At 46.0% G+C, this 27,815-nt stretch overlaps 1 protein-coding gene across 1 annotated transcript; it reads left to right on the forward strand.

Moving 5' to 3' along the window:
• Positions 1 to 5,510: 5,510 nt before the first annotated feature.
• On the forward strand, positions 5,511 to 19,881 carry MTURN (maturin, neural progenitor differentiation regulator homolog). Its single transcript, XM_083405261.1, has 3 exons — positions 5,511 to 6,287; positions 17,069 to 17,191; positions 19,322 to 19,881. The coding sequence occupies exons 1-3, from the start codon at positions 6,123 to 6,125 to the stop codon at positions 19,430 to 19,432; spliced, it is 399 nt and encodes a 132-aa protein (XP_083261387.1). The 5' UTR covers positions 5,511 to 6,122; the 3' UTR covers positions 19,433 to 19,881.
• Positions 19,882 to 27,815: the final 7,934 nt, after the last annotated feature.

Raw genomic sequence — 27,815 nt, forward strand, 5'->3', positions numbered from 1 at the left:
CTGTCCATCCCAAACCGACAACTTGCATATTTCCAATATATTCTTGCAGGCACACCACACTCCCAAGTGGCAAGGGATCTCAAGGGTGCTAACCAACACATAACTGGATTTGGTTTTCATAGAATGAAGGCCACTGGTGTCAGTATATTTGTGATACATTGCTTTTAAGGACTCAGATCACTCCCAGAAATCTAGCTACCCCTCTCTCTGAGAGGAGATACCCACATAGCAGAAGTTGCCGCTAGTTCCAGTCATCAAACAGAGACAGCTTAGGGTCCTAAATCATTTACTGCTGCAGAAGATCAGGCTTCAGTAATACAGTTCCAGATGCTGATTATATACATACAGCTTGTAGTCTTTGCAGATACAGATACAGATATATGCAAGTAGAAAGTTTTTCTGTTGCTCCATCAATTCAAAGACATAGCACAAACTCCCGGTTCACTTCACAAGACTCAATGACTGACTAATGAGCTGTCAATCACTTACTTAAGAGGTTTTCAAACTTTTTGAATCCACAGCTCCCTTGACCAACTACATTCTTTCTGCGGCTCCCCTGTGGGAAAAGGCACACACCATCAAAAATGGTATATTGATACCAAGAGTACTGAATAAGGTTGAATGTGATTCCCCCTGCCGCCCATATCTATACCTCAGTTGTTGGAAAATAGGTTGCAGCTATCATTCTTTTCAGTTTTCTTTGCTGCTAGAATTGGGTGCCAGTTCCTTATTCAAGAAAGAGCTGCATGAACATCTTGATAGCTCAACCAGTAAAGACACAAAACTCTTAATCTCAAGATCATGGGTTCGAGCCCCACATCGGGCAAGAAGATTCCTGCTTTGCAGGGGGTTGGACTGGATGACCCTTATGGCCCCTTCCAACTCTTTAAACTTTCTATGATTCTGTGAATAGGCTAAATACAGTAGTTTACTTGACCCTACACCTCAAATTATAATACCCTATTTCATACATCACCATGTATGAGATGGCATACCATCATACTCTGGGTGTCATTTTAGCGCAAAGCACAATACTGTGCAATGACCTCAGTCTGCAATTATGAATAAGAGAGTTGTGCACCACAAAATAAGCACTGGGGCACCCCAAATGACATCCACAGCACCAGGGGAATGTCCCCTACAATGCCCCATCGAGTTGTCTGGCCCACTGCTTTCTTTTTGCGCAAGGCACTATCAGGCTCACCTCCCCGTGATGATATTGGCAACAGTTGCCATAAACGAATTAGGGAACTAGATGTGCCACTCCAAATGGCGCATCCCCAGCAATGTGCAAATGCAAGTGCTAAATGGCGGGAGAATCTTGTTAGATTTAAACTCGCAAAATGTGCTGCAAAGTGTGGAAATATAGGCTGCTGGCCTTTAAAAATATATCCTTCCAAGTGAGTTACGCCCGCCCCCCCCCCAAACAAAGTGATGCTTTAGTCTGCCATCTTGATTCAAAATGGCGGAGGGTGCCTGAGCATCAGCAAACACCGCTGCCCCCACCTCAGGAACCCTTATGCCAAGTTAGCAACAATATCTCTAGAGGCAGCTAAATCTGTAGAGAACTAATGGACGGACAGACAGACAAATCCAAAATATATAGCAGGTACAAACATACATATATACATATATACATAGTTCGAAGTTGCTAGCCCTGAGGCACCTTAGGTTGTTTCTGATGTGCTCATGAGAATCTGAATATTGTGAAAAGGATGTTCAAAATAACTTTTATTAAAAAACAAACCAACCCAGAAGCTTTTCCTTTGGGAATTATAGGGATAGAACTACCTAAATTCTATGGAAATTTCTTCATGTATGCGACTACAGCAGCAAGAATGTTCCTTGCCCCAAAATGGAAAGAAGCAAAAGTCCTAGTAAAGGAAGAATGGATACAAAAACGTATGGAATGTGCAGAAATGGCGAAACTTACCAGAAAAATAAGAAATCAAGATAACAAACTTTGTTATAAAAGAATGGAAATGGTTTATGGAACATTTACGGACAAATTGTAAACAGATAAGAACATTGGCAGGATTTAAATTATTGAAATGTATAAACCTGAAAACCATAAATAAAATTATTATTTTTAAAAAAAGACAATTGCAAGACTCGGAAAATGAGTGGGAGCAGCATCCAAACACCTTTCCTTTGGAAAGCTTCCCCCTGGAGCCAACACTAAAGAGACAACGAGGAAAAAAGGATAAATTGTAAACAGGTGAAAACATTAGCAGGATTCTTGTAACAACCTGCAGTTTTGTAAGAGTATATATTTAAAGTTGATAATTAAATGAGCAAGTTAAATGAATTTGGATATGCAGAAGATATTCAAAAAATAAATTTAAGGAGCCACAGAAAGAGGGGGAAGGAAGTCAGATTTTGAAATGTTAAATGGGTTGTAAAACTAATGAAATGTATAAATAAAAACCTTTTAAAAAGAAAGAATCTGAACTCAAGTATCGTTAGAGTGGTCCTGGTCAAAGAAACTATGGAAGCACAGAGAACTGATAAGTCTGGACCGTGGAAGCTTCTAGGTTCCTGTGTCAGCTGAATACGGTATATTTTGGGTCGTGCTGGCCCAAGCAGCTATAGGTCTCTGCACAGGTGCCTTTTGCAAATCCCAGAAATATAATAGAATTGATCATGCGTCAAGGTTGGACACAACTCACTGAATAAACTATGAATAGTCTTTGTCGTGAAGCATGCCATCTCCTGAAAGCATGCTGGCTGTCCAGATTTTTCTTGAAAACTTTCAAGGAAGCCAATGCCAAATTAACCTAGTCAATTTATTCCTGAAGTGCTTTGCTTCCCAACCTGCTTGTCTGTAAATTGGCCCTTTCTCGGCCAAAATATTGTGGGGGCAACTGAAAGCAACACTGCGCACTGCCGCCTAAATGGCTCCTTGTCAGCTGTAAGAGCAGTTTGGTGTTGGAGTAAATTGGCTAAGTGTCCTAACTAGCACATCTTACTACTTGAATTTTTATTGTAAGTTCGGCACACATGCGCACCAACACACTTCTCAAACTGTGAGGATCTTGGCCAGCCAACACGGGACACTGCACATTTTAACACATTCTTTCAACAGGGCGGAGCTCATACTGCTTCCGGCAGAGGAGCCTACCTTAAATTGCCAAACGCCTTCCTGCAAAAATCGGTATTTGCAATGCTTTTGCAATCAGAACAATCCCACTCTTGTGAATGTGAGATCAGGGTTTCAAACCAATGTGTCCTTAAAGGTAAAGGGACCCCTGACCATTAGGTCCAGTCATGGCCGACTCTGGGGTTGCAGCGCTCATCTCGCTTTATTGGCCGAGGGAGCCGGCGTACAGCTTCCGGGTCATGTGACCAGCACAACTAAGCCACTTCTGGCGAACCAGAGCAGCGCACGAAAACGCCGTTTACCTTCCCGTCAGAGCGGTACCTATTTATCTACTTGCACTTTGACATGCTTTCGAACTTCTAGGTTGGCAGGAGGAGGGACTGAGCAACGGGAGCTCACTCCGTCGCGGGGATTCGAACCGCCGACCTTCTGATCGGCAAGTCCTAGGCTCTGTGGTTTAACCCACAGCACCACCGGCGTCCCTAATGTGTCCTTAGCTGGGAATAAATATTATTCAACACAGAGGCAACTGATTCTGAGAAGACTGGGCGGGCTGCATATGTTCCACATATTTATACGTAGAATCATAGAATTGTAGAGTTGGAAGGCACCTCAAGGGTCATCCAGTCCAGCCCCCTGCAATGACAGAATCTCAACTAAAGCATCTATGACAGATGGCCATACAAGCTCTGCTTAAAAACCTCCCAGGAAAGAGTCTACAACCTCCTGAGGAAGATGGTACAACACACATATATTGCGAGAAATCAGTTCCAGCACCTTTCAGGTGGGCCCCATTGCCATTATAAGAGAGCGAGGTGTTCACGGTGAGTTCCAGCACCTCTTTCTCTAGAAAAATAGCAGTGTGTGTGTATATATATTACATATTCTATTATATACAGTGCTTTTTTCTTTTAAAAATGTTTAGGGGTACTGTCATTTTCCTACTCATTGAAATACTGCCCCTCAATGAGGCCAAACTTAGATTCACAAAATGTTTAGCGGTATGCGTACCCCTGCGTCCCCCCAGAAAAGAGGACTGATATGTGCATATATTATATGTATACACACATACACATACACTACTATTTTTCTGGAGAAAGTATTTTAATCCCACACCTATATATATATATTTATATATAGCTGTGGGATTAAAATACTGTTCTGTGTGTCTGTGTGTGTACATCCACACCCCATATATATACGTGTGTGTGTGTGTGTGTGTGTGTACAGTGTATGTATATATCTATATACACACACACAGTGGTACCTCGGATTAAGTACTTAATTCGTTCCGGAGGTCCGTACTTAACCTGAAACTGTTCTTAACCTGAAGCACCACTTTAGCTAATGGGGACTCCTGCTGCCGCCGCGCCGCCGGAGCACGATTTCTGTTCTCATCCTGAAGCAAAGTTCTTAACCTGAAGCACTATTTCTGGGTTAGCAGAGTCTGTAACCTGAAGCGTCTGTAATCTGACGTACCACTGTATACAGTGGTACCTCGGGTTACAGGTGCTTCAGGTTACATGATTTCTGGTTGCGCACCGCACCAAACCTGGAAATACCAGAACGGGTTACTTCCAGGTTTTGGTGCTCGCGCATGCGCAGAAGTGCCGGATTGCGACCCGCGCATGCGCAGGTGTGGGGCTGCAAGTTACGAACATGCCTCCTGCACAAATCACTTTCGCAACCTGAGGTTCCACTGTATATACACCCCCCCCCCAAACAAATATCCCAGGCTTGGTTACTTTTTGTTTCAGCTATATATATAGTATTTCAGCCATATATATATGTATGTATGTATGTATGTATGTATCTATATATATGTGTTGGGACGCGGGTGGCGCTGTGGGTTAAACCACAGAGCCTAGGACTTGCCGATCAGAAGGTCAGCGGTTCGAATCCCCGCAATGGGATGAGCTCCCGTTACTCGGTCCCTGCTCCTGCCAACCTAGCAGTTTGAAAGCACGTCAAAGTGAAAACAGATAAATAGGTACTGCTCCGGTGGGAAGGTAAACGGCGTTTCCATGCGCTGCTCTGGTTCGCCAGAAGCGGCTTAGTCATGCTGGCCACGTGACCCAGAAGCTGTACGCCGGCTCCCTCGGCCAGTAAAGCGAGATGAGGGCCACAACCCCAGAGTCGGTCACGACTGGACCTAATGGTCAGGGGTCCCTTTACCTTTATCTATATGTGTGTGTGTGTGTGTGTGTGTGTGTGTGTACATACATACACACACACACATATATATACACACACACACATACATACATACTGCATATATATATATGTATGGCTGAAACAAATTGACCTATAGATCAATACACACACACACACACACACATATATATATATATATATATATATACACACACACACACACACACACACTCTTCCCCCCCCCCCCCCAGACACGGCTGAAACAAAAAGTGACCTAGGCTTGGGATTTTTGTTGTTCCGCTCGCCTCTGTATTCTTTCAAACCCTGCCTTAGCCGAATTCGGAGCGCGGCTGCAAAAGCCCGCGGCATTTCTGCAGGATCGGGGCTGCTCCGCCCTGCGCGATATTCTGAGGGCGTCTCCCGTTTCAGGCGGCGAGAGACATCCGTCGAGTCTCGCGTCGCCGCCGCCGCGAACGGCCGTTCGTTCCCGTTATTTCCCCCGATCTGCGCGTTTGCGCGTGCGCAGCGCCAGGCTCCGAACCCGAAAGGGGCGAGCGGGTGGCTCATTCTCCTCGAGATCCAGCAGGATCCGGCCGCATCCGGCCGAGGCGGAGCGACCGAGGAGCCCCTATGCCGGGCTGCTGAGGCGGGAAAGGAAGAGAGGAGGAGGAGGAGGAAGAAGAAGAGGAGGAGGTGGCGGGGGGCAAAGCGGCCGTCGTCCCCTCAGCATGTAAACCGGGAATGCGAAGCCCGGCGGCCGCAGCAGCAACATCAGCAGCAGCGCCTGAGGGAGGAGCAGCTCCGGCCGAGTAAACCCCGAGGAGGAGGAGGAAGCGGGTCCCGTCAGCCCCACACACGGCCTGAGGCGATGGCTTTCCAGCAGCTGGCGGACGCGGCGGACAAATGGTGCTCGCGCACCCCCTTCGAGCTCATCGCCACCGAGGAGACGGAGCGCAGGATGGATTTCTACGCCGACCCGGGCGTCTCCTTCTACGTGCTGTGCCCGGACAACGGCTGCGGAGGGGACAGCTTCGTAAGTAGCCACCGGCGGCGGCGGCGGCGACCCCCCTCAGGGGGTGTCCTTTCCCTCCCCTCCCCCCACAACTGGAATAAAATATTGAGGGGGGGGCAGGCCAGGCCAGCCCCGCCCCATCAGGTGACGCGACACGCTTTGAATGGCCACAGACGTCAACTTTTTTTTTTCCTTTTGGGAGCCCCCCCCCCTCGCGAGCCCCATGGAGTTGACCCCTAAGAAAGACGCACAAAAAATAATGGGGGGGGGGTAGACCAGGGAGCCCCTTTCTGTTTCTTTCCCTGCTGTGTCTCTTTTTTTCTTTGGTGGAGATTTTTTCTAATATAATAATAATAGCAATCATAATAACAATACTTTATTATTATTATTATTATTATTATTATTATTATTATTATTAATAAAATAATAATAATAATAATAATAATAATAATAATAATAATTTCCCCACCCTTTGGGGGGATTCTGTCTTAAGAGTGGGCACGAGCCAAGACCTAGGGCCAGAGGCAGTGGTTCCCAACCGTTTTTTGGGCCATGCCCCACCTAAGCATCTCTAAAATCCTGATGTGTTCCCCCCCATATAATTCTTTTTATTCAAGAAGTAAACTGTTCACATGCAGGAAGCCTAAAAGGCCATTCACTGTTAATAACTCATTCTCAAATTGCCCCCCCTAAAAAAACCCAACCCAAAGTCAAATTGTGGGGCATGTGCCCCATGTTGGGAACCATGGGGTTGAGGTGTCTTTGCCCCCCCCCCCCAAAAAAATATCTGAAATATTGTTGATGGGCATTGCTATTAGAGTGGTGTCATGGGATCAGTTATGTAGGGCGGGGCTTCCCTGCGCTTCCAATATTTAATTCAAGTTGGCACCCCTGATAGTGAGGTGGGGGGGCACAGAGAGAGAAAAGGGGGTCTTGGCCCTTCTAGGCCTTTCAGCCTTTTCAGCCTTCCTCGTGGTTCCAGTCTGGCCATCCACACTCACAGCACTTGGGATTTCATCTGCTTTTGGAGGTGGGGGGGTGGGAGGCATTTGCGCCTCACATTCATCTTTGCCCGGGCTGGGAGGTTAACATTGGCTCCTTTGCCTGGGAGTGATGGATTTCCCCACCTGGAAGGAGTCTCAGAGCTGGCATTGTCTGCCTCAAGGTGTGCATCCTTTTATTCTGGAAAGCACTGGCCCCTCGCTTAATTTATTTTTATATCTCATCCTTGCTCCCAAAGGAACCCCCCAGGCAGCGGAACAATTAAAACATTGGGGCTTCTTTTGACCCCTAGGCCTTATGTTTATTTATTTCAATTCCAGCCGGTATTTTTCTCCAAGGAGCTCAAGGAAACTTGCGTTGTTATTCTCCCCTCCTAGAATCATGGAATTGTAGCATTGGAAGGGACCCCGAGGGCTGTGTTAGAAATGGAGCTATGAAAACTAGGAGCCCAATGGCACCTGAAACCAAGGTTACGGGCGCAACAACGGAACGTCTAGGTGTGCTTTTTTAATAATAAGAATACAAAGCTGAAAATGAATGAACTGCAGCAAAAATACTGTGTTTGTTTTTCACATGGTCCAGTCCTTTCCCTGTCCACTCCTCTAATATTCTTAAGAGGGTCTCATCTCCAGTCTTCAGAGAGTAGCTGGAAGTGGGGAGGCAGAAAAAGGTCCTCCTTTCCTTCCCCTCTCCAGTTTTAACCTGAAATCTTAGGCACAGGACTGTGCCCAGAGCTCAGAAACTGATCTTCTGTTGTAAACAAGAGAAGAGCATCTCTGAGTTTGTGCAGAGTGTCTCTCCTCTCAGCAATGTGTAACCTCCTAGGTATGAGGTCAGGCGGTTCCCCTTTCATCTTAGACAATTCTGGAATTTACCTATAGGAACTGGTCGGCAAACCAGGAGTCTTGAGTCCCGTGGTTGGGCTGTGTTTGGCGGATCTCACGTGATCCGTTGAGGGCATCTCCATCTTTCAGAGCGTTGACGTTCCAGAGATCTGATAGTGAAGCTCAAGGTACTCCTTTTTCTGAAAACGTCACACATTCTTCTCACCCCAGAGGAAAAGCCAGGCCTTGAACGGTACAGTTCCCATGTTGTTCCTGCCTTGCATTTACCCTGGGGGGTGGGCTGGGGGGAAATTGCAAGCATTGTTCTGTGCATGGCTTGCTAGAAGAAAGGACCTCCTAGCAGGCCTGGGGTTGCAGCGATATAAGCAAGGACGGGGTTACTTACTGCTACTAAGCAGGAAGAATAGCAAATGTGGGTGCCTGGGATGATGATGTAGGAGGGAAAGGGCAGAGAATGCAATCCTTAGGATTCCTGTTGCTGGGAGCATCGTCCTTTCCAGATCATATGTAAAATGGAGTCTGCTTCCCGTGGTCACCGGCAGGTTGGCCAGAATTAAAAGGCAATAGGTAAAGGATCGCTGGATGGTGAAGTCCATTCTGGGGTGCGGCGCTCAATCTTGCTTCAGGCTGAGGGAGCCAGTGTTTGTCCACAGAGGTAATAGAAAGGAGTGAGTTGAGTGATGGTGGTTTGAAATCAAGAGCCAGCCCTGTAGGTAGCATATTCAAAACCTCTTCCCAGAATCTGAGAAGGCAGGTACCAAAGGATGGGGCAGCAAAGTGTAGGTCTGCCCCATTTCACCTCCATCAGAAGTTTGGCTAATAGCAGGCGTGAATTGCTTTCACCCTATCCAGTGGAGAATGTGTTGTGATAAAATGGAGTCAGTAGGATAACTGCCCTCTCCCCAAGGGGCACCCTTGTATCATTTAGTTCCACGAGGGGCTTCCTGAGAGGAATATCTTAAATTTGTTACTCTGGAGGATCTAGAGAAAATTCTTTTCTGAGGGTATGCCACTGCTTCTTCCCTTTTGGCGGCCTCTTGGCTGCAGCAGAATCCAGGCAGGTGGTGGCTTCTTATGTTTTTCCTGGCAGAAATAATGAATAGGCCTTCACTAGGACCACAATCACACCATACATTTAAAGCACTGTGATACTGTCAGGGCTCCCCCCAGAGAATTCTGGGAGCAGTAGCCAGTTATGAGTGCTGAACTTAGGACCCCCTATTCCCCTCACAGAACTACAGTTCTCCAAGTCATTTTACAATAAATCCCTCTTTACAGGGAACTCTGGGAGGGGACTAGGGGTCTCCCAACAACTCCCAGCGCCCTTAACGAATGACAGCTCCCAGAATTCATTGGGGGAAGCCATGACGGTTTAAAGTGGCGTCATAGTGCCTTAAATGTATGGCATGAACGTGGCCCTCTGAGTTGGTGGCGCCAGACTCAGTTGTGCATAGAAGAGACCCATTGAACTCACTAGGCCTTAATTTAGCAATGGCTAATGCAAGTCTCCTTGATTTCAATGGGCCTACTCGGAGCATGGCTTAAGTCTGCATCTAATCTATTAAGGGGAATTACTGGGTTTTTATTTCCAGCTCACCATCTCCCATGGGCTTAAGGTGGGCCACATCAATTTCACTGGAAAAGCCTTGCTGTCTTAAGTACATTCCCGTGGGGGAATAGGGCTTGCCACTCTGTAAGTATGCCCATGACTCAGAAACCGTGCTGCACCTCATTGCAATTTCTTTTCTCGACAAGCTGGTCATTGAAAGCCCCTTTGTGGAAAAGGCCAAAATAATTAAAAGAGAGCTTGAGACTCAGAGAACTAGCATGGTGTAGTGTTGGTCTTGGGCCAGTTCTGTGGAACATTGTACAGTACAGCACAGTTGGGGAAAGGTTGTAGCTCATGGTAGAGCATCTGTCTTGCATGCAGAAAGTCCCAGGTTTGATTTCTGGCATCTCCAGGTAGCTCTGGGAGAGTCCGCTTGCCTGAAACCCTGGAAAGCCTCTGCCAGTCAGTGTGGACAATATGGGGCTAGATGGACCAATGGTCTGATTCAGAAGAAACTAACTTCCTATGTTCTTGTGACAGTCTGAGATGGGAGGTCTCTCGCACGCCTGCCCTTGGCTTTTTAGTGTAATTGGAGACTTTGCCAATTAACACAGCCTAGTTTCTAGACTTCTTCTGAATTCCCAAAGAGAGGAATTACTCATAGATGAAAATGGATAATAAAATTTATTTTTTTGATAATAATAACTGGCCCCAGGACAGCGTTCTCAATGACACTGGGCACTTTGCCAGGGCTTTTGCAGGGTAAAAATGGAGAGCAGGCGAAAACATTACTGCTATGATAATGCAGTTCTGTCTAGTGGGTTATGCTTTGTAAAGTTCATTTGAAAGTTTTGAAACATTGGATCTGCTTAACGGAAAGCAGCCTACAGTTGATTTCCTTAAGAACTAGGGCTCCATATTTGGCTAGGGTTGCCAGATTTTGATATAAAAAGTTGTGGTTCCTGGGAAGGTTCAGCCACTAAGTGGACCTTTGGGATTAGGGGGCAGAGCCAAGTGTGGGCCTTGTTGGAGTTGGGTGAAAGCCTAATGGGAGTTTTGTGAATCCAAGGGTGATGTCGTGGTTTTGGAAGGTCCAAAGGAGTTCACACAAAACCTGTCTCTATCCTTTCCAAGTTATATAGTTTTGTTGTGTGTTTTTAACTGCCTGAAGGGTGGAAAACCAACCTTGCCTGTTGCTTTTCTGGCAACTGGAAGCAAAAACAAACAAACAAACCCCACAACAGCAGCCAGGCCAAATAAATATTTGGTTGATTAACAGTCTTACAATAAAATAATCAACTGAGTGGCTAGAACGACATCTGGGCTGCTTTGTGCCTTGTTTCTTAAAGACATGGATTTGAAGGCTTACGTCTCGTTGCCAGTTCACACAACCATTCTGTACACATTGAAGCCATGAAGAGCTATTCCTCTTCGTCCATGAAGCATTGTATCTGCCAAACTAGATCAGATGCTGTTTTTAGCACAAGTACCCTCTAAAACAATCGCATGGTCGGCGGTTCGAATCCCCACGGCGGGGTGCGCTCCCGTTGTTCGGTCCCAGCGCCTGCCAACCTAGCAGTTCGAAAGCACCCCCGGATGCAAGTAGATAAATAGGGACCGCTTACCAGCGGGAAGGTAAACGGCATTCCGTGTGCTGCGCTGGCTCGCCAGATGCAGCTTGTCACGCTGGCCACGTGACCCGGAAGTGTCTGCGGACAGCGCTGCTCCCGGCCTATAGAGTGAGATGAGCGCACAACCCTAGAGTCTGGCAAGACTGGCCCGTATGGGCAGGGGTACCTTTACCTTTACCTTACCCTCTAAAACAGGGATGTCCAACCAGTAGACCACAGGATCCTTATCGTGTACAAAAAGTTATGGGTGGAAAAGCTTAAAAACTCTGTACAATTCTCCTTAAAAAAAGCTCAGCAACTCTGGGCAATCCACCCACCCCACCCACGATCCTCCTCCCTCCAGTGACAATGGGTAGATCACTGTCAGTTTTTTTAAAGACTTGGAGTAGATCGCAGTCTCTTGGGAACTGGACATGCCTGCTCTAAAACATTCCATTCTTGCAGCATCTTGGGTCCTATGCACACTTGCATGTTTATATCACTCATTCTCTCCATGCTAGATCTGTCTTCTTGCTCACTGATGTCATTGGGACTTTGGCCCGCACCTTCATAAACCATGGCTCATGAAAATGTAGACGGGTGTTGCTATTGACCCTCCCATCCCAAGTGTTTCCATTTGAGAATTTCATTCTTCCCCCTGCCAAGATGGGATAGTGATTGTTGCTGGCCCAACTCTGCTGTTCCTGCCCTTGGCTGGGTCACATTAGTGCTTCCAGACAACAACAGCAGAGTGTGGCTTTGTTTGCATTTTTAAGTGTGCATTTGCAACATGAGAGTTGATATAGAAACACTGCCTTGTGAATAATAATAAGTTTCAGTAGCTAAGTATACAAACAAATAAAATATAAAACTAACAGGATCAAACATAGAACACCAACCAAAAATATAAAGCGATATAGAAATGAAATGAAATGAATAATAATAACCAGAACAAAACACGGACTAGGTGTCTACCCTCAAACGCCAGCATTGCAACAGAAGCAGGGGTGTTGGAAATCATTTTACAGATTCGCAGTAAAAATTAATAGCACATTACAAGCCTCGTGTGTTGCTTATGTCTTGGCATCTATAGTTTTCAAGCCAATGGCCAATAATGTTTGGAGTTCATATCTAGCCACACACATGGCTGGATTCTGACCCTGCTGTTGGGTCACATAAGTTATGAAAGGTTATCATGTACCACCCAATTTTCAGTTTGACTCCCCTCAAGTGTCTAGGTTCCCCCCTCCCAATTACCTTTTCCACTGGCAGTTAATGCTTTTGTACACTATAGACTATACAGCCAAGTTACTGGCATTCATGAAAACACCAATTTTGATTTCACACAGCATTTTCTTTCACTTAAGTCCTGTTAATTTCAATAGCTGTGTTTCAAACATGATAAACTCTGTATCCAGCCCATGTTCTTTGTGCGGAACCACTGGTATCAGCATGTTCTTGCACAAATGCTCTAGGAACCATGAAGAGAACTCTGCTGTCTGCAAGCTGGATAGGTGGGCTTAAGAGAAATAAGTAATCAGATAAAGAACAGCACTCAGGAGCCCTGAATTGGTTGAGAAGAAACCTTTACGCTGCCAGGTTGTCTTTAAGCTGTCTTGGTCTTGTTTTCAGAGAAGAAAAGGAAGATTTTCTATGGAACACAGGCATGCACCACTGATTATTTCAAATTTCAGGTCAGCTGAAGTTAACAAGACGTGTAGTCTTGCAGAGTACACTTCATCTGACAGCTTGTAAGAGGAAAAGCAATCTCATAAAGGAACAAAAGTTGTGTGTGTATTTTCTCACAACCCTCATTTTATTCCCACTTTGCTGTTGCAGTTGTGTTCAGTTTTCAGTGGGTTGCTTAGCAAAACTGCCTCCTGTTACATCCGTGTTGTGTTAAGTCTTTCTGACGCTGGGTTGACAGTTTTCCTTTGTGAATTGGACGTGAATGAAGCTAAACTCCCTTTGCACACGTCCCCCAGGTGATAGATGAGCCAGAGAGCTTAGACTGGGACATGCAATGGGCAAAGACTTCAACGTAGCATGAAGCTTGTCTGATTCAACATGTTAACAGAGTTCCCGCTTCTGTTGTCACTTTGGGATCCATTTTGTTTTCTAGCAGAGCTTCTGTGCCACAGGTGGTCAGGAAGCAAACAGCATGAAGAGTTCTAACTATCTCTAGGTATTTCAGGGTACTTAATATGGGTCATTGTTAAGGCGTCTCATAAACTTTTTGTACAATAGAGAACCTAATTTATTTACCTAATTTATTTCACCTTGGGCACAGTTTAGTGTGAGTCTTCTAATTGCCTAGCCATGATTTGCAAAGCAGAGGTGGTCTGTGGGGTCTCATACCTCTCCACCTTCCGTCCTCCAACTTTGTGAATTCCCTTTCTTTCCCTTTTTAGAGCTAACCATGGTTTAGCATTGCATAATTTGTAGACCCACTTCTAACCACGTTGCAAACTGCGGTTGGAGCAAACCATGGCTTGCAAAAATGCCATTGCAAATGCATAAGAATGCTAGCTCCAAAAAATAGGAGGGAAATACTTTAGAGCAGAGGGAGAACAAAGAAATAAGACTACAGTAAAGGGCATTTCTTGACCTCCAAACCATGGTAATCTAGGGGTGGAGACTGAGTGGCATTTGTTGTATTTCATAGTTGTATGGGTATGTGTACTCTGCTAAATAATGTTTGCGTATGATCTCGTATAACGTGCTTTCAGTTAGGTCTTTGATGTGATCCTTGTGTAATTCTCTTTCTGTTCTTTGGATTTTGCTTGAGACATGAAATTGATTTTGCTCATATGTCGCAGCTGGCAAACTTATATGTTCTAATATTCACAATGAAGTATTAATAAAAAATAGCTTGACACCTATTTTTCCTTGTGAAAAACTGGAAACTGAAAAAGTACCTGGGGAGTGCCGTGTCTTTAGACTGTAATGCTTACAGGAAGAGTGGGGGTAACCTGATTTGTCCCGCTTTGAAATATTCTATGTGCAGATGCCCTGGACCTAAAATCTGGGGTTCTTGACATGTAAAAGTTAATATATTGATGTTGTTCAAAACATAGTCTTGAGATTTTTGTCTCGTTTTCACACATAATTACTTGCTTTCCTCCTAGAGCCAGTTTATGCAATCAGCAGAACTGAGTGGTAAACATTTGCCAGTGATAAAGCCTTTTTCCAGATTGTACCAATGGAAATGGGGATGGTGCCTGGTGGGGTGGGTGGAGGAATCCTTAGAGAAACTGAAAATAGCACCTCAGGGAGACTTGTTCAGCATCATCCATGATGCAGCATTTTTCATGGAAGCAAATTCAGACATGCAATCTCCAAAGATTACATGAGATGGTCCAGTCTAGGAAAATCTCTGCTTCCCAGTTCTTCTGCTGACCGTATGAACTGTATAGAGCTGATACTGGCAATACAGGACAGATTTTATGTAATAGCTATTTATACCTATATGCTTTTATCATTGGGAATCTCATTGCAAATGTGCTTATGTAACCAACCTTTCAGAAACGACTTTGATATTAATCCTCTTTAGATCTGCCTCCTTTTGGAGACAACATGCGACCTGGTTATGGTGGGCTGGCCACCCTGGTGCAGAGGCAGTGCCAATATTTTCAGCTAACTTAGCTGACATCTGCCAACCAGCTGAGTTTGAACCCTAGGAAGATGGAGGCTCTGTGGACAGGTAGTTCACGTATCTGGAAGGTATGGTGGTTGCCTGTTCTGGATAGCATTGCACTTCTTCTAAGGGAGCAGATACTTAGCTTGGGGCTACTCCTGGATACAGGAGGCTGTTAGAGGTTGAGGTGACCTACATAAGACAGGCCTTCTGTTTCCAAGGGATGGAGACACACAAATGTGAGGGTGTCTGTGTGTGTGTGTAGGTAGATGGATGGATAGATATTTCACAGACGGTATTAATTGCATTTTAGCCTTCTTCCAAGTGGTGCACATGTCTCTCAACTCCTGCTTTTCATTTACAACAACCCTGCAAAGTAGGTGAGGCTGAGAAACTGACTGGCTCAAGGTAACCCACTGAGCTTCACAGATGAGTTGGGATTTGAACTCTGGTTTCCAGAGTCTTGATCCAGCACTCTTATCCACTGAACTGCACTGGCTCTGATTAGCCCCTCTGCATTTTGAACCCTACCAGCAAGTCAGTTTGTAACCTAATTAAGTGCCTGCACTAATTAACATCCTGCTTCTTTGTTCTGAAAGACTGCAGGTGCGGCTAGATCAATACTGTAGCTATGTGTTGTCCCAGACATATTGGATGTGAATTTATATCTGAAGTAGAGAGTTGCATAGGGAATAAAAGGGTGGTTGTGTGTGATAACTGGAGGGGACATTATAACGTGAGTAAAATGTTGTGTGTATAATCAAAAAGCTGGAGAAATCAAGATGATTCTTTGTAAGGGTGGAATCATTCCTGCCCAATCACATCCTGGTCATTTCCCAATGCTGCCTTCAAATTTTGGGGCTCTTTCAGCGAGAAGACTTTAGGAGCGAGTTCCCGTCCACCACACCACTCCCCATTTGCTTGCCCTCTTTGTCGGAGGCCAGTCTGTATGGCAAGCAATGTTCTTCAACTTGGCTCCTCATATATAGCATTGAACTACAACTCCCACAGTCCCCAGCAGCCTGGGATGATGGGAGTCGTAGTCCAGCAACATCTAAGAACCAAAGGTTGAAGAGGCAAGTAGAACTTACAGCTCATTCTCCTTGCCCCTGCCATTGCTTGCTTGCTCGCAGAGGTCACGTGAGCAGTAACTGAGAGCAAGGTGGAGGTGCAGCAGGACTGCTGGTTCCATGGATGGGCAGCGGGCCACATCCTGAGACTTGTGGATTCTGCAGGTGCCTGTCAGTGCCAACCTCTGGTGCTGGCCCTGATCTCTCCTCAATAGCTGCGTTGCTCTTCAAGACACCTGGCTGCCAGTGCAGGAGGGAAGGGAGGTCCAGGACTGACGCAGGAGCTTCTGCATTGCACAGGGGAAGTGTGAGCAAATTCCTGCTTGCTGTGTTACCCCAGAGGTGCAGAAAAAGCCGCCACTGATCAGACTTGAAGTCACTGCCTGTCAGCTGATGGGCAGTGGCTTCACTTATCATTGGTGGCTTTTTCTGCACCTCCGGGGTAACACAGCAAGCATGAAGAGGGCCAGGGAATTTCAGCATGGGCTGGGGAAAGTGCCTCATGGGCCAAACTGGGATCCGGGCCAAGCCAATTTTGGGCAGTGGGTGAGAGATTCTGCACCCTTGTGCTAGAGTGACACAGCACTTTAATCCATTTTAGGTGCACAAACCTAAAATTCTGATATGTCCTTGACTCCTTCCTCCAAAATGCTGACAGTCTGGAGGCACCACCCAATATAACAATTCTGCTACTTTGACTTGTTGCTTGAGCTTGCTTTTCCTCTTCTCCCCTCCCCATCCCCTTTCCTTTTGTGTCATGAGCCTGAGGGCAGTGACCATCTCACTGTTGCTCTTTGTAAGTCACCATATGGCTGGAGAGCAAAGTAAAAATCCTTCAAATATATGTGGCAACGCTGAGTCTATGGCAGAGGGAGGATTTGTATGCAACCACATCGCCACTGGACAGCAGAGAGTTAGATGGGGGCTGCCATTGGGTTAAGGCCCCTGGGTTTTAACCGGTTCCTCCCCACAGCTCCGTATAGATCACTCTACAGCTCCAGAATCTCTCCATATCAGTTTTATTGCTTTTTAAACTTCACTGCCTGCCAGCATGATTAACCCCTGCTTTGTCATGGCTTGCCTTTGCAGCACGTCTGGAGTGAAAGCGAGGACTGCTTGCCTTTCCTGCAGTTGGCGCAGGACTACATCTCCTCCTGTGGTAAAAAGACACTGCATGAAATACTGGAAAAAGTCTTCAAATCATTCAGACCTGTAAGTGCCCATTTTTTTACCCTTTGGCTTTATTGCATTAAGAGGTTTTGTTTTCAACATGCCAGACCGCAAACACCACACGCTTCCATGATTGTTTCCCATCATCACACATAAATGTGTATAAGCATAAGTTTATTTTTAAGAGCTTTATTTTTCTGTCTCCCGTTTTCCAAACAGACATTCCCAGCTGGGACGGAAAGCAACTCAAAAGGGCCCGTCCATCCCATATGAGAATTGATACACACGTGTGTTTTTTTTATTTCAGCATGCAGCATCTAAAGAACTAGAGTAGTTGGCTGTGCTGGCAGACTCTGATGTGGAATTATTTCCTGGCACCTCTGTTGTGAAATTTCACAATCTACTGAAATTGGAAAGGGTGGAGAACTGAGCATGCTCTTTCCCCCTGAGAAAACATTACACTAAGAAGAATCAGGTGTGTTGCTCCTCCGTCCAAAGAATGAGGAAGCAGTGGCGCTCCAGAGACCGTAGGACTTCATCTCCCATCACCCCTGACCTTTGGGCATGGCAGCTGAGGCTGATGGGACTTGGTGTCCAACAACCACAGGTGGAGCTTCAGGTTCCCCAGTCTTTCTCTGCCTGCGCTGCTCCAGTAATGCTAAACTAGGAACCTCAGGTCAGCGGGACAACTGTGGTTACTCTCCATAGGGGCATCTTCCCTAGGTGCACACAGCCACAGGAAGTGATTCTCTTGTCAGCCCCTGCCGTGTGATCTCCCCTGCTTCTCATGTGTCTGGAGTAGCGCAGGATGGAAGCACAGAGGGAGCCATAGTTGCACCCATCCTGTATGACAGGGGTGCCCTGAAGATGTTGCTGACATGTTGTTGCAGCTGATGGGAGCTGGAGTCCAGCTTGGCCCCGAATGTGCATCTCTCAGTTATGGTTTAACCCTAGGCAATCTTGACATTGTAGGGCTTGCATTAGATGCTCTCCATAGGTCTGCTTCCAGCCTGGTGATCAAAATATCACAACCCCAAAACTCACTTACGTGGAAGTTAGTTTTGTTAAAAGTGAATGGGCAGCAGTCCCATTTAAGGGCAGACGTCACATTCACCTTTTATCCTGCTCTGAACACAACCTTGCCTTTAACAACTTACCTGGTAGCTACAGGCACACAGGAATTCCACACGGAACAAGTGAACAGGCTGGTGGCGGCGTCGGCAAAGGGATTTCTCTTCCTCTTCCTCCAGTCCACTTGGTTTCCTGGTTGTCTGTTGATCCAACCCTCTGTTCTCTCCTCTCTCCACCAGCCCTTGAAAGATGTCATCTTTCTTTTTCACTACATTGTTAAGTGTGCTGCGTTTCCTTGCTGTATGCAGAAGAGGGGGCTTCCTGGCTAACTTCCCAGCAGGTGAGTCAGTGTTTCTTACTGGGATGGGGAGCAAGGCGGCAGGGAGGTCAGCACAGTGCAAGAGCACTACAGGAAGCAATATAGTGTATTTGCACTGTGCTAACTGCTTCACCTGTCTCCCTCCTGGTAAGCAACAGTGAACTCACCTGCTGGGAAGCTAGCATAACAGTTCCTCCTCCTACATCTGCTGGAGACACAGCCTAGCACCTAGCAGGCTAGTAATGTCTGCAGGCTTACTTACAAGGCTGCATGAATGCATTAGAGTCAGACTAATGGCCCAGTATTATCAACAGATCTCCAGGTTTGCAGAGCTAACTGGCATCTAAAGCTCTTTAAGGGAAGATTTCCCTCAACAAGTATGGCAGCCCCCATTGCTGTGAAGAAAGGATGTTTATGTGCCTGGGTTTCTTTACACATTTTTAATTATTATTAACACCAAAGATACGTGAAAACTAAATGAACCAGAGGTGTCTACAAACTTCAGCATCCTACAGGTGTGCTCATTCAGGGAGCTGGAGCTGGCCTCATTTTATTGATAAGTATCTTAGGAACAAACCAAGTCAACTGCTGCCTAATGTGTGAATTGGCTCTCGAGTCACTGAGCTACTGCACTCTTTCCCCCAATTTTCAATGCTTTTATGTGGTGCTGCAAATAACCACATCCTCAGTTTGTTCTTGGACTTAGAACATCAGTGCTGTTCTGGTTGTTTTGCCCTTTTGTATTACACTCACAATTTTATTTCTGTCATCTTTATAAATAGCTATTGGGGCTTCCAGATGTAGACGACGATGCGTTTGAAGAATATAATGCAGATGTGGAAGAAGAAGAGGCGGAAGCCGATCACCAGCAAATGGGTGTCAGTCAGCAGTAATTTTCAGAGGAATTGAAATATATTTTATCCTACCAGGTGGGATCGCTATGCTTCTGCATTAGCATTTTTGAATGACGCATCACACTGGAAAATCTGACTCCCAAACCCAAAGTTTAAAGAAAACAACAATATTTTTCAAGTCTGTGATGAGCTTTGCTAAGAAGTGGCCTGAATTTAACTCCTGCTTCAGTGAGGTTTCTATGGTGTTGTCTTAGTAGCGTTCTGCCATTGTTAACTTAGAACTAGGGTTTTTCTTTTCTTCCTGCTGACTTGTCTTTTGTTTTGTTTTGTTTTAATTATTATCATTTTTTTATTTGTTTGTATAGAATTAACATTTCACTGACGTGAATGTGATTTGAATGTAGGAACTATTTGGTTGGTGTGTTAAGTACTTGCGTGACCTTACAGAGGACCATCCATGCAGAGAATAAATGCAATCTGCACTTTCAGTCTTAGAGATCTCTCTTTTTATTTTATATATATATTTTAAAAACAGAACTTCAGTACATTAGTTAATGTACTGAATGGTTAATGTTCCAGCAAAGGGCGCAACTGAGCCAAAATGAAGCATTTTAAAATCTCCTTGCTTTCAGTGGGAAAGATTTAAACACGTACTTTTAACTATGATATCGTTGAGGCCCGGTGCAGGTGAAATGAGAGTCATCAGGCACCTCGCAAGCACTACTTACCCTACTCTTGTTCCTCTTCAGCCTGGATACCACCCTCTTTTCCATTGTTTGGTTTAACACTGGTGTAGTATTATATCTGGCTGAGTGCTAACCATGGTTTGGCTTTACACCAGGGTTGGAGGCTGGCTTGCCAGCCCTGGTTAAAATTTACCCTAGTTGCCATTCATCATGGTGAGTTCTTATCCAGGCAAATGGATGCACCATGGTTAAAACTACCACTGGAAGGGAGAAGAGAATTTGTGAAGGAGGATGACCACCACTCTTATCTTCTAGCCATAAATACAAGATTGGGAATGTTACATCTGCACTGGGCTTGAGACTCTTAAGTGCTTAGCTTCAGCTCAATCACATATCTAATTTCGTGCTGTTTTAGCAGTGATAAATGCAGAAGAACCCCTAAAGTTCTTCTGATAATTGGTTTAGGTGGAAATTCCTTGCAAAACACATCAGTATTGATCTAATAATAATAATTCAACAATAATAGGTTTCCTAAGTGCCCGAAGCACTTTATTTACAGATGTGGGTCAGAATAGAGATTTATATTAAGGCTTTCAGATATTATGGTTATGAATTTTATTATCAGCAGATACTGAGCCACATACTGCTTTAACAAAAAATTAATATAAATTAAAAATACATGTTGGCACAAATCCACATTTATCAGTACAATAAATCAGCAATGAGAGGAATTCCCTAATCATTTGCCTGCACAGGAAATGGTTAGTCAGATAACTAGTACCCCCTAAATTCTTTAAAAATAACCTTCTCCTTCATAAATACCCAATTTCTCCTTCACTCTTTTTAACCAAATGAGCAACGATTAACAGCCAGTTAATTGGAAGTTACAGGAGATAGAAACGGCATCTGTACATTTCTACCGTTTCTTTCCATTATGTGCAAAATGATTGTGGCATGCTGTCTATTTAAAACGGTGGTTCATTACACTCAGTTAAGTTCATACTTGGAAGTCCTTCACTTGATAACTGCATTTATCACTTCGCTTGAAGTGTATAGCCATCAGTCTGTAAGATGATTGGCCAACGCAGATATTTGTATCTAATTGCTATAGGCAATTGATCACCAACGGGAGCCAGGCTGTGAGATAACAAACCCATCTCTGAGTTTCGCTTAGAACAGCTTATTTGGTTTTGAAGATACTCTGTTTTCCAGGCAATGGTCTGGGGACCATGCCACACAACCTTATCCTTTCACATGTGACCAGGCTGCAAAATAGTGAGCAATAAAGGCTTCGCAATTAAGATGCACAGATGCTGTCTTGGGCTGCTTTCACACAGCAGTTTATTCCATCTCCCTGTTAATTTCCAAATTATATTTGAGCTTTCACACAATGCAAAAGCCACTTTCAGAAAACTTAACGGAATACAGTGCATGTTTCACACACATTTCTGCATTACTTGATTCCAGAGAAAAATCCTTTGCAGCCCCCTTGACCTGAAAAATGATGAAATTTGGGGCTGTTTGGAATCAGGGGAACTAATGCACTATTCCCCATGTCTGAATGTCCAACCCCTTTCTGACAAGTGACAATCTCTTAAAAGCAGCCTGAAGCTTCTTCTTCACTTCTTATTCAGTGGCCTCTCATTCACTCCCAACTTGTGCCCCACCTGGTATAAAAAGGGGGTTGGTTTTTCAGGGGACTTGTATCTCAAGAGACGATGCATCTGGAGGTCTCTGCATGGCAATCACGCAGTAACGTTGGAGAAGTATCCCAGAACAACGAATAAAACATACTGTATTTTTTGTTCTATAAGACGCACCTGACCATAAGACACACCTAGATTTTAGAGGAGGAATGAGAGTCATCAGGCACCTCGCAAGCACTACTTATTGATGGATCGCTGAAGCCAGCAAAGCAAGAGTGATAGCTGAGCAGTGGCTCTTTCTCTGCTGGCTTCCCAGCGAAGTGGGAGGAGGAACGCTGGCTTCTGGGATAGCTGCGCAGCCTGCATTTGCTCCATAAGACGCACACACACATTTCCCCTTTTTAGGAGCAAAAAAGTGTGTCTTATGGAGCAAAAAACGGACGCAGGTGGCGCTGTGGGTAAAAGCCTCAGCGCCTAGGGCTTGCCAATCGAAAGGTCGGTGGTTCAAATCCCCGTGGTGGGGTGCGCTCCCGTTGTTCGGTCCCAGCGCCTGCCAACCTAGCAGTTCGAAAGCACTCCTGAGTGCAAGTAGATAAATAAGGACCGCTTACTAGCGGGAAGGTAAACAGCGTTTCCGTGTGCGGCTCTGGCTCGCCAGAGCAGCGATATCACGCTGGCCACGTGACCTGGAAGTGTCTCCGGACAGCGCTGGCCCCCGGCCTCTTGAGTGAGATGGGCGCACAACCCTAGAGTCTGTCAAGACTGGCCCATATGGGCAGGGGTACCTTTACCTTTTATGGAGCAAAAAATACGGTCATTATGTGTGAGCAATTCAGTCTAAATCAACCACCAATGCCCTGTTATTGCATCATGGCATGCCGCAGAATACACCCTTTAAAAAATGGCCTGGAGATGCCTTTCACCTAATTCCCTTAATGGTGTTGCCCAAAGTGGGTCACTTCCTCCTATATGGCAGAGCTGAGCCCATATACATAGAACAGGCATGGCCAAACTTGGCCCTCCAGCTGTTTTGGGGCTACAACTCCCATCATCCCTAGCTAACAGGACCAGTGGTCGGGGTGATGGGAATTGTAGTCCCAAAACAGGTGGAGGGCCAAGTTTGGCCATGCCTGACATAGAAGGATAAAGTTGGGAAGTGGGGATGTATAGTCTTCTACTTCAACTCTATATTTGATGCAAAGATGACTGCCCATTATCTCCTCCAGCAAGGGAGAGCCTAGTCTTCTCTTGTCTTTGATTATTACACATTGGATGATCGACAGTTGAACTCCTGGATAGCTGCCCCCATTGGAAAGCACCCATTTCGTTTCAGCCGACGTTCACACATGCAGGTCATATGGAGTCTGCAGGGACATGTGTGGCGCTGTGGTCTAAACACTGAGCCTCTTGGGCTTGCCGATCAGAAGGTTGGTGGTTCGAGTCCCCGCGATGGAGTGAGCTCCTGTTGCTCTGTCAGTTGGAAAATGCGCCAGTGCAAGTAGATAAATAGGTACCGCTGTGATGGGAAGGTAAACAGCGTTTCTGTGCGCTCTGGCTTCAGTCATGTCCTGTTGCGCTAGAAGTGGTTTAGTCTTGCTGGCCACATGACCCGGAAAGCTGTCTGTAGGCAAACACTGGCTCCCTCGGCCTGAAAGCGAGATAAGCGCTGCAACCCCAGAGTCGCCTTTGACTGGACTTAACCATCCAGGGGTCCTTTACCACATGGAGTCATGAAGTAACGGCCGAGGAGGTGAGAAAGGGCTCCGAGTGAGGGGCTTTCTGAACACAGATCAGGACTACTTGCATCTCGGAGCAAATAATTTTGTTCAGCGAATTCACCCTCAGAAACAGATGGTTGCTAATCACCCATGGCTTGGCGAGCAGAGCCCATCCTTAATAGAAACCTTTTTAAAAAACATATCAAAACCAGCTGCCCTGAAATTGATCAGATAGTTTTATTGATGTGAAACATATGTCACAGGTGCCTTCTGGTCCATTATAGGGCTAGGCTGGCCTTTGCTGCAGACTCCAGATGCTGTTCTTGGGAGTCAGTTGGGCTGCACTGACTCCATCAGCCGCCCTGTGGTCTGCAAAGATAGCATGCCTAATCTCATCTGCAAGGGTCCCCAAAGAGAGCATCCAGGTTGCCAGCAGTAGCCAGAAATTTAATTCTGGTGACTCTTGCAGAAAGCTGCCGGCATACACAGGAGTGACAAAAGTTTTTAAACCATTGGCGACACACAGAGGTGGAGCTGATCTCTTTCAAATGGTGTTAGGGGATGGGAAGAGGCTGCCATATATGCACCCCTACTCAGGGCCGGTCCTATCATTAGGCAACATGAGGTACCTGGGAGCCATGCAGCCTGCCCAGCATCTCCTAAATTAGTTTGCTGCTTTCTGGATTGAAGTAAGAGTTAATAGCCAGTTCATTCACCATTAAAAGGGGGGTGGCACCTCTTGCCCTTTGCCTCAAGAAGCAAAATGCCTTTAAAATTTTTTTTTTTATTACAATATTTTCATTTATAAAAGAATGAGAAAAAAGAAAAATGAGAATGAGCAAGACTAAAAGAAAATAGCTGTTACATGACCATATATTAATACAGCGATACCTTGGTTTCCGAACGTAATCAATTCCAGAAGACAGTTCGACTTCTGAAATGTTTGAAAACCGAAGAATTTACTTCCAGAAGCATTTACTTACGGAAAACTCAGTACGGAAGCTGCATAGCATGTTCAACTTCCGACAAAACGTTCGAAAACTGAAGCCGTTACTTCTGGGTTTTCAGTATTCGAAAAATGAAACATTCAACTTCCGAGACGTTTGAAAACTGAGGTACCACTGTATACAGATGTGTATATTCTTTTTGTCAATAACCAAATATATTCTGTGTAAAATAATAGTAGTAATAATAATAATAATAATAATAATAATAATAATAATAATAATAATGGTCTATTTATACCCCGCCCATCTGGCTGGGTTTCCCCAGCCACTCTGGGAGGCCCCCAACAGAATATTAAAAATACGATAAAACATCAAACATTAAAAACTTCCCTAAACAGGGCTGCCTACAGATGTCTCCCTTCTTTGGAAGAAGCAAAATGTCCTGCATCGGCCTGCCCAGTGGCGTAGCGTGGGTTGTCAGCACCCGGGGCAAGGCAAGTAATTTGCGCCCCCTAACCCGGGGCAAGGCAAGTAATTTGCGCCCCCCCCCCACTGCGCTGTGCCTCCCCCAGATAGTCCCTCGCTCTCTCTCCGCACCGCACCGCACGCCTGGCACCCTCCTCTCCACAGTGGGCGGCGACCCGGCGGCTCAGATCGGATTCGCACACCCAGCACTGCAGTGAGAAAGAGTGAGTGAGCCAGGTAGGGGCAGAGATCTGCGAGTGAGAGCGCGCCCCCCCCCCAGATGTTGCGCCCGGTGCGGCCGGCCCCCCCTGCACCCCCCACGCTACGCCACTGGGCCTGCCCCTACACACTGCTTCAAGTGCAGCTCACCTGGCAAGGCGGAGCCACAACCCTAGGCACCTGGCAGCGTCATCAATGCTTTTCAGGAGGGACAAGGCCAGGGTTGCATAGGAAATCAGTCTGGCACTGCTGGTACAATCGCGCAGCCCCACCTCGTCTTCCCCCTCCTGGCAGGCTATTCCTGCGGCTCCACCCACTGGACGAACCATTCCTGGCCTGTACAACTCCGCAAGTACAGAAAGGTATGTAATTACAGTGGTACCTCGGGTTACAGACGCTTCAGGTTACAGACAGTTCAGGTTACAGGCTCCGCTAACGCAGACATAGTACCTCGGGTTAAGAACTTTGCTTCAGGATGAGAACAGAAATCGTGCTCCGGCAGCACGGCGGCAGCAGGAGGCCCCATTAGCTAAAGTGGTACCTCAGGTTAAGAACAGTTTCAGGTTAAGAACGGACCTCCGGAACAAATTAAGTACTTAACCTGAGGTACCACTGTACAGAGCTGCCTTCAGATGGCTCGGAGGGGGGGGGCGGATAACTCCATACCCTCCAACATTTCTCCAATGAAAATAGAGATGTCCTAAGGTAAAGCGGGACGAATTAAGTTCTTAAGCCCAGGTACCACTGTCCTTGTCATCTTCAGCATGGAAAGCTGGAAATGGGCCCTTGGTAGCTATTACCAGAAACAGCTGGCCGGCCTTTGCCATCCTTTGCCAATGCCCACCTTAAGCCTGGATAGCGTTCTCACCGGCCAAAGCCCAGGGGCTAAGCAGAACGAAACAGTCGGCTATATCCCCCAGACGGTGGTGCTTAAAAACTGCCCCACCAGACAGTGCTAGCCCAATGGGTTGCCTGTAGTCTCTGGTGAAACGGAGACCAGTACCTTGCCAGTTTGAAACTACTGGAACAAGGGCCAAAGGAGAGGTGGCGTAATCCATCAATAAATGGCCAGACCAAAGTGTTAGAAGCACTGTGTGGTGTGTTTTTCAGCAGCCAGCGTGCATTTAAGTGGCCATCTGTTCTCAGCCAGTGGATCTTATGGAAGACATTCGTCCGTCTGTGTGTGAAAAATGGCTTGATGTGCATAGCGCCAAACGGAAGGCGGCAGAAGTGCCATATAAAATTATTGGCTGGAGTTTCCCGAAATTCCTTTTGTGTGTTGTGACGGGACAATGATGTAAAGACTCCACTGCCTGTCAAACGCCTTTCACTCCTCGGCTTTGCAATTAGGCCATAAAAGTCTCGTTTTTAAAAAATCCAAAAGATTTCATATTTAACGTGGTTAATGCAGATATTGATCCAAGCACCATGGCATGCGAAAACGGCAACAGCACCTGTCCTGCTAGGAGAGAGAACCATTTGCCACGCTGAAAGTAGGGCATCTGTTTCCTTCTTCAAAGACGCATTTCTTTTGGGGACTATAAATCTGAAAGATAACCTTCCCAGAATGGTAACTTGAATAAAAGATGTGCCCTTTTGATTGATGTATTCGTACCCATTACTGCCTTCTCCCTGCTGCCTGGCCAGCAAATCTGAAAATGTGGCTCAATATCAAAAACTTGCCATCAAAGTGCCTGTCACATTCTTCATGCTACAGCAACCCTCTCCACCTCAACAATTCAAAGCCATCTCTGTGCGTTGCACTTTTTCCTATGCAGTGATCATCTCTGCATAGGAAACACTTTCGGCAGACATGCCAAAGCATGCTTCATTATTATTATTATTTAGTTAAATGGCCAAGGTTCGAGTTGGGAGGGATAAGCTCTTGAGACCAACATCAACAGTGTTTTCCCCCACATACAAATTTATATAGTTTGAGAAATTTCCTACCTATAGTTAATGTTATGCAGAGGCACTGAGTTCGGCATAGCGACTCATTGAATGTGTATGACATCATACGTGTGATGTCACACATGTCAGAAGGAGGTTACAAGGCCCAAAAAGGCTCTCTGCCACGGGGGGGGGGCAAGCAAGGCCCTCTGCTATTGTGGGGAAACGCAGCAGGGCCCACTGTCATAGCGGGGAGGCCCTCCACTACCATGGGGAGGCCTAGCAGGCCCCTCAACCAGTGTGGGGAGGCTCAGTGGGGCCTGCTGCTGCTGTGGGGAGGCCTGGTAGGGCCAGTCCCTCAAGACTGGGGACCTCTAAAGAATCATGGCAAGAAAAATTGGCAGACTATGCAGAACTGGCAAAACTGACATATAAGCTAAGGGATAAGGATAACTGACTTTAAAGATGAATGGGAACCCTTCAGCACCACCTCTTGCCAGTCAGGGTAGACCAGCAGTGGGGAACCGTCAGCCCATGGCACAAATAGATCTGCCAGGCTTCCTGATTTGGTCAACGAGGCCATTTCCACCAAGCTCCACCCACCTCCATACAGCAAGCAAGGATGGAGCTTGGCCTGAGGCGTTCCAAAGTAAAGGAAGGATTGAACTCTGATTAATAATAAGACTCTGGGACGAGTGCGTATAATAATCTCTGTCTCTCCACCCCCTGCCCCAGGTCGTTTTATTCACCAAAGAACTTTTTACAGAGTGTTCGAAAGAACCAATCAGATTTCTTCTGAGCATTTCAACAAACCCCACGTGGGGACAAAGTTGAACTACCAAAACTAATTA

The sequence above is a fragment of the Podarcis tiliguerta genome, assembly GCF_965153285.1.
Source record: "Podarcis tiliguerta genome assembly, chromosome: 12".
Classification (NCBI taxonomy): Eukaryota; Metazoa; Chordata; class Lepidosauria; order Squamata; family Lacertidae; genus Podarcis; species Podarcis tiliguerta.

What these genes read in the sequence shown, in the direction of transcription:
- MTURN (XM_083405261.1), top strand. Translation starts at nt 6,123, where the DNA reads ATGGCTTTCCAGCAGCTGGCGGACGCGGCGGACAAATGGTGCTCGCGC. An exon ending in GCTGCGGAGGGGACAGCTTC is followed by an intron (nt 6,288 to 17,068) that starts GTAAGTAGCCAC and finishes TTGCCTTTGCAG; the next exon opens with CACGTCTGGAGTGAAAGCGA. An exon ending in TCTTCAAATCATTCAGACCT is followed by an intron (nt 17,192 to 19,321) that starts GTAAGTGCCCAT and finishes CTTTATAAATAG; the next exon opens with CTATTGGGGCTTCCAGATGT.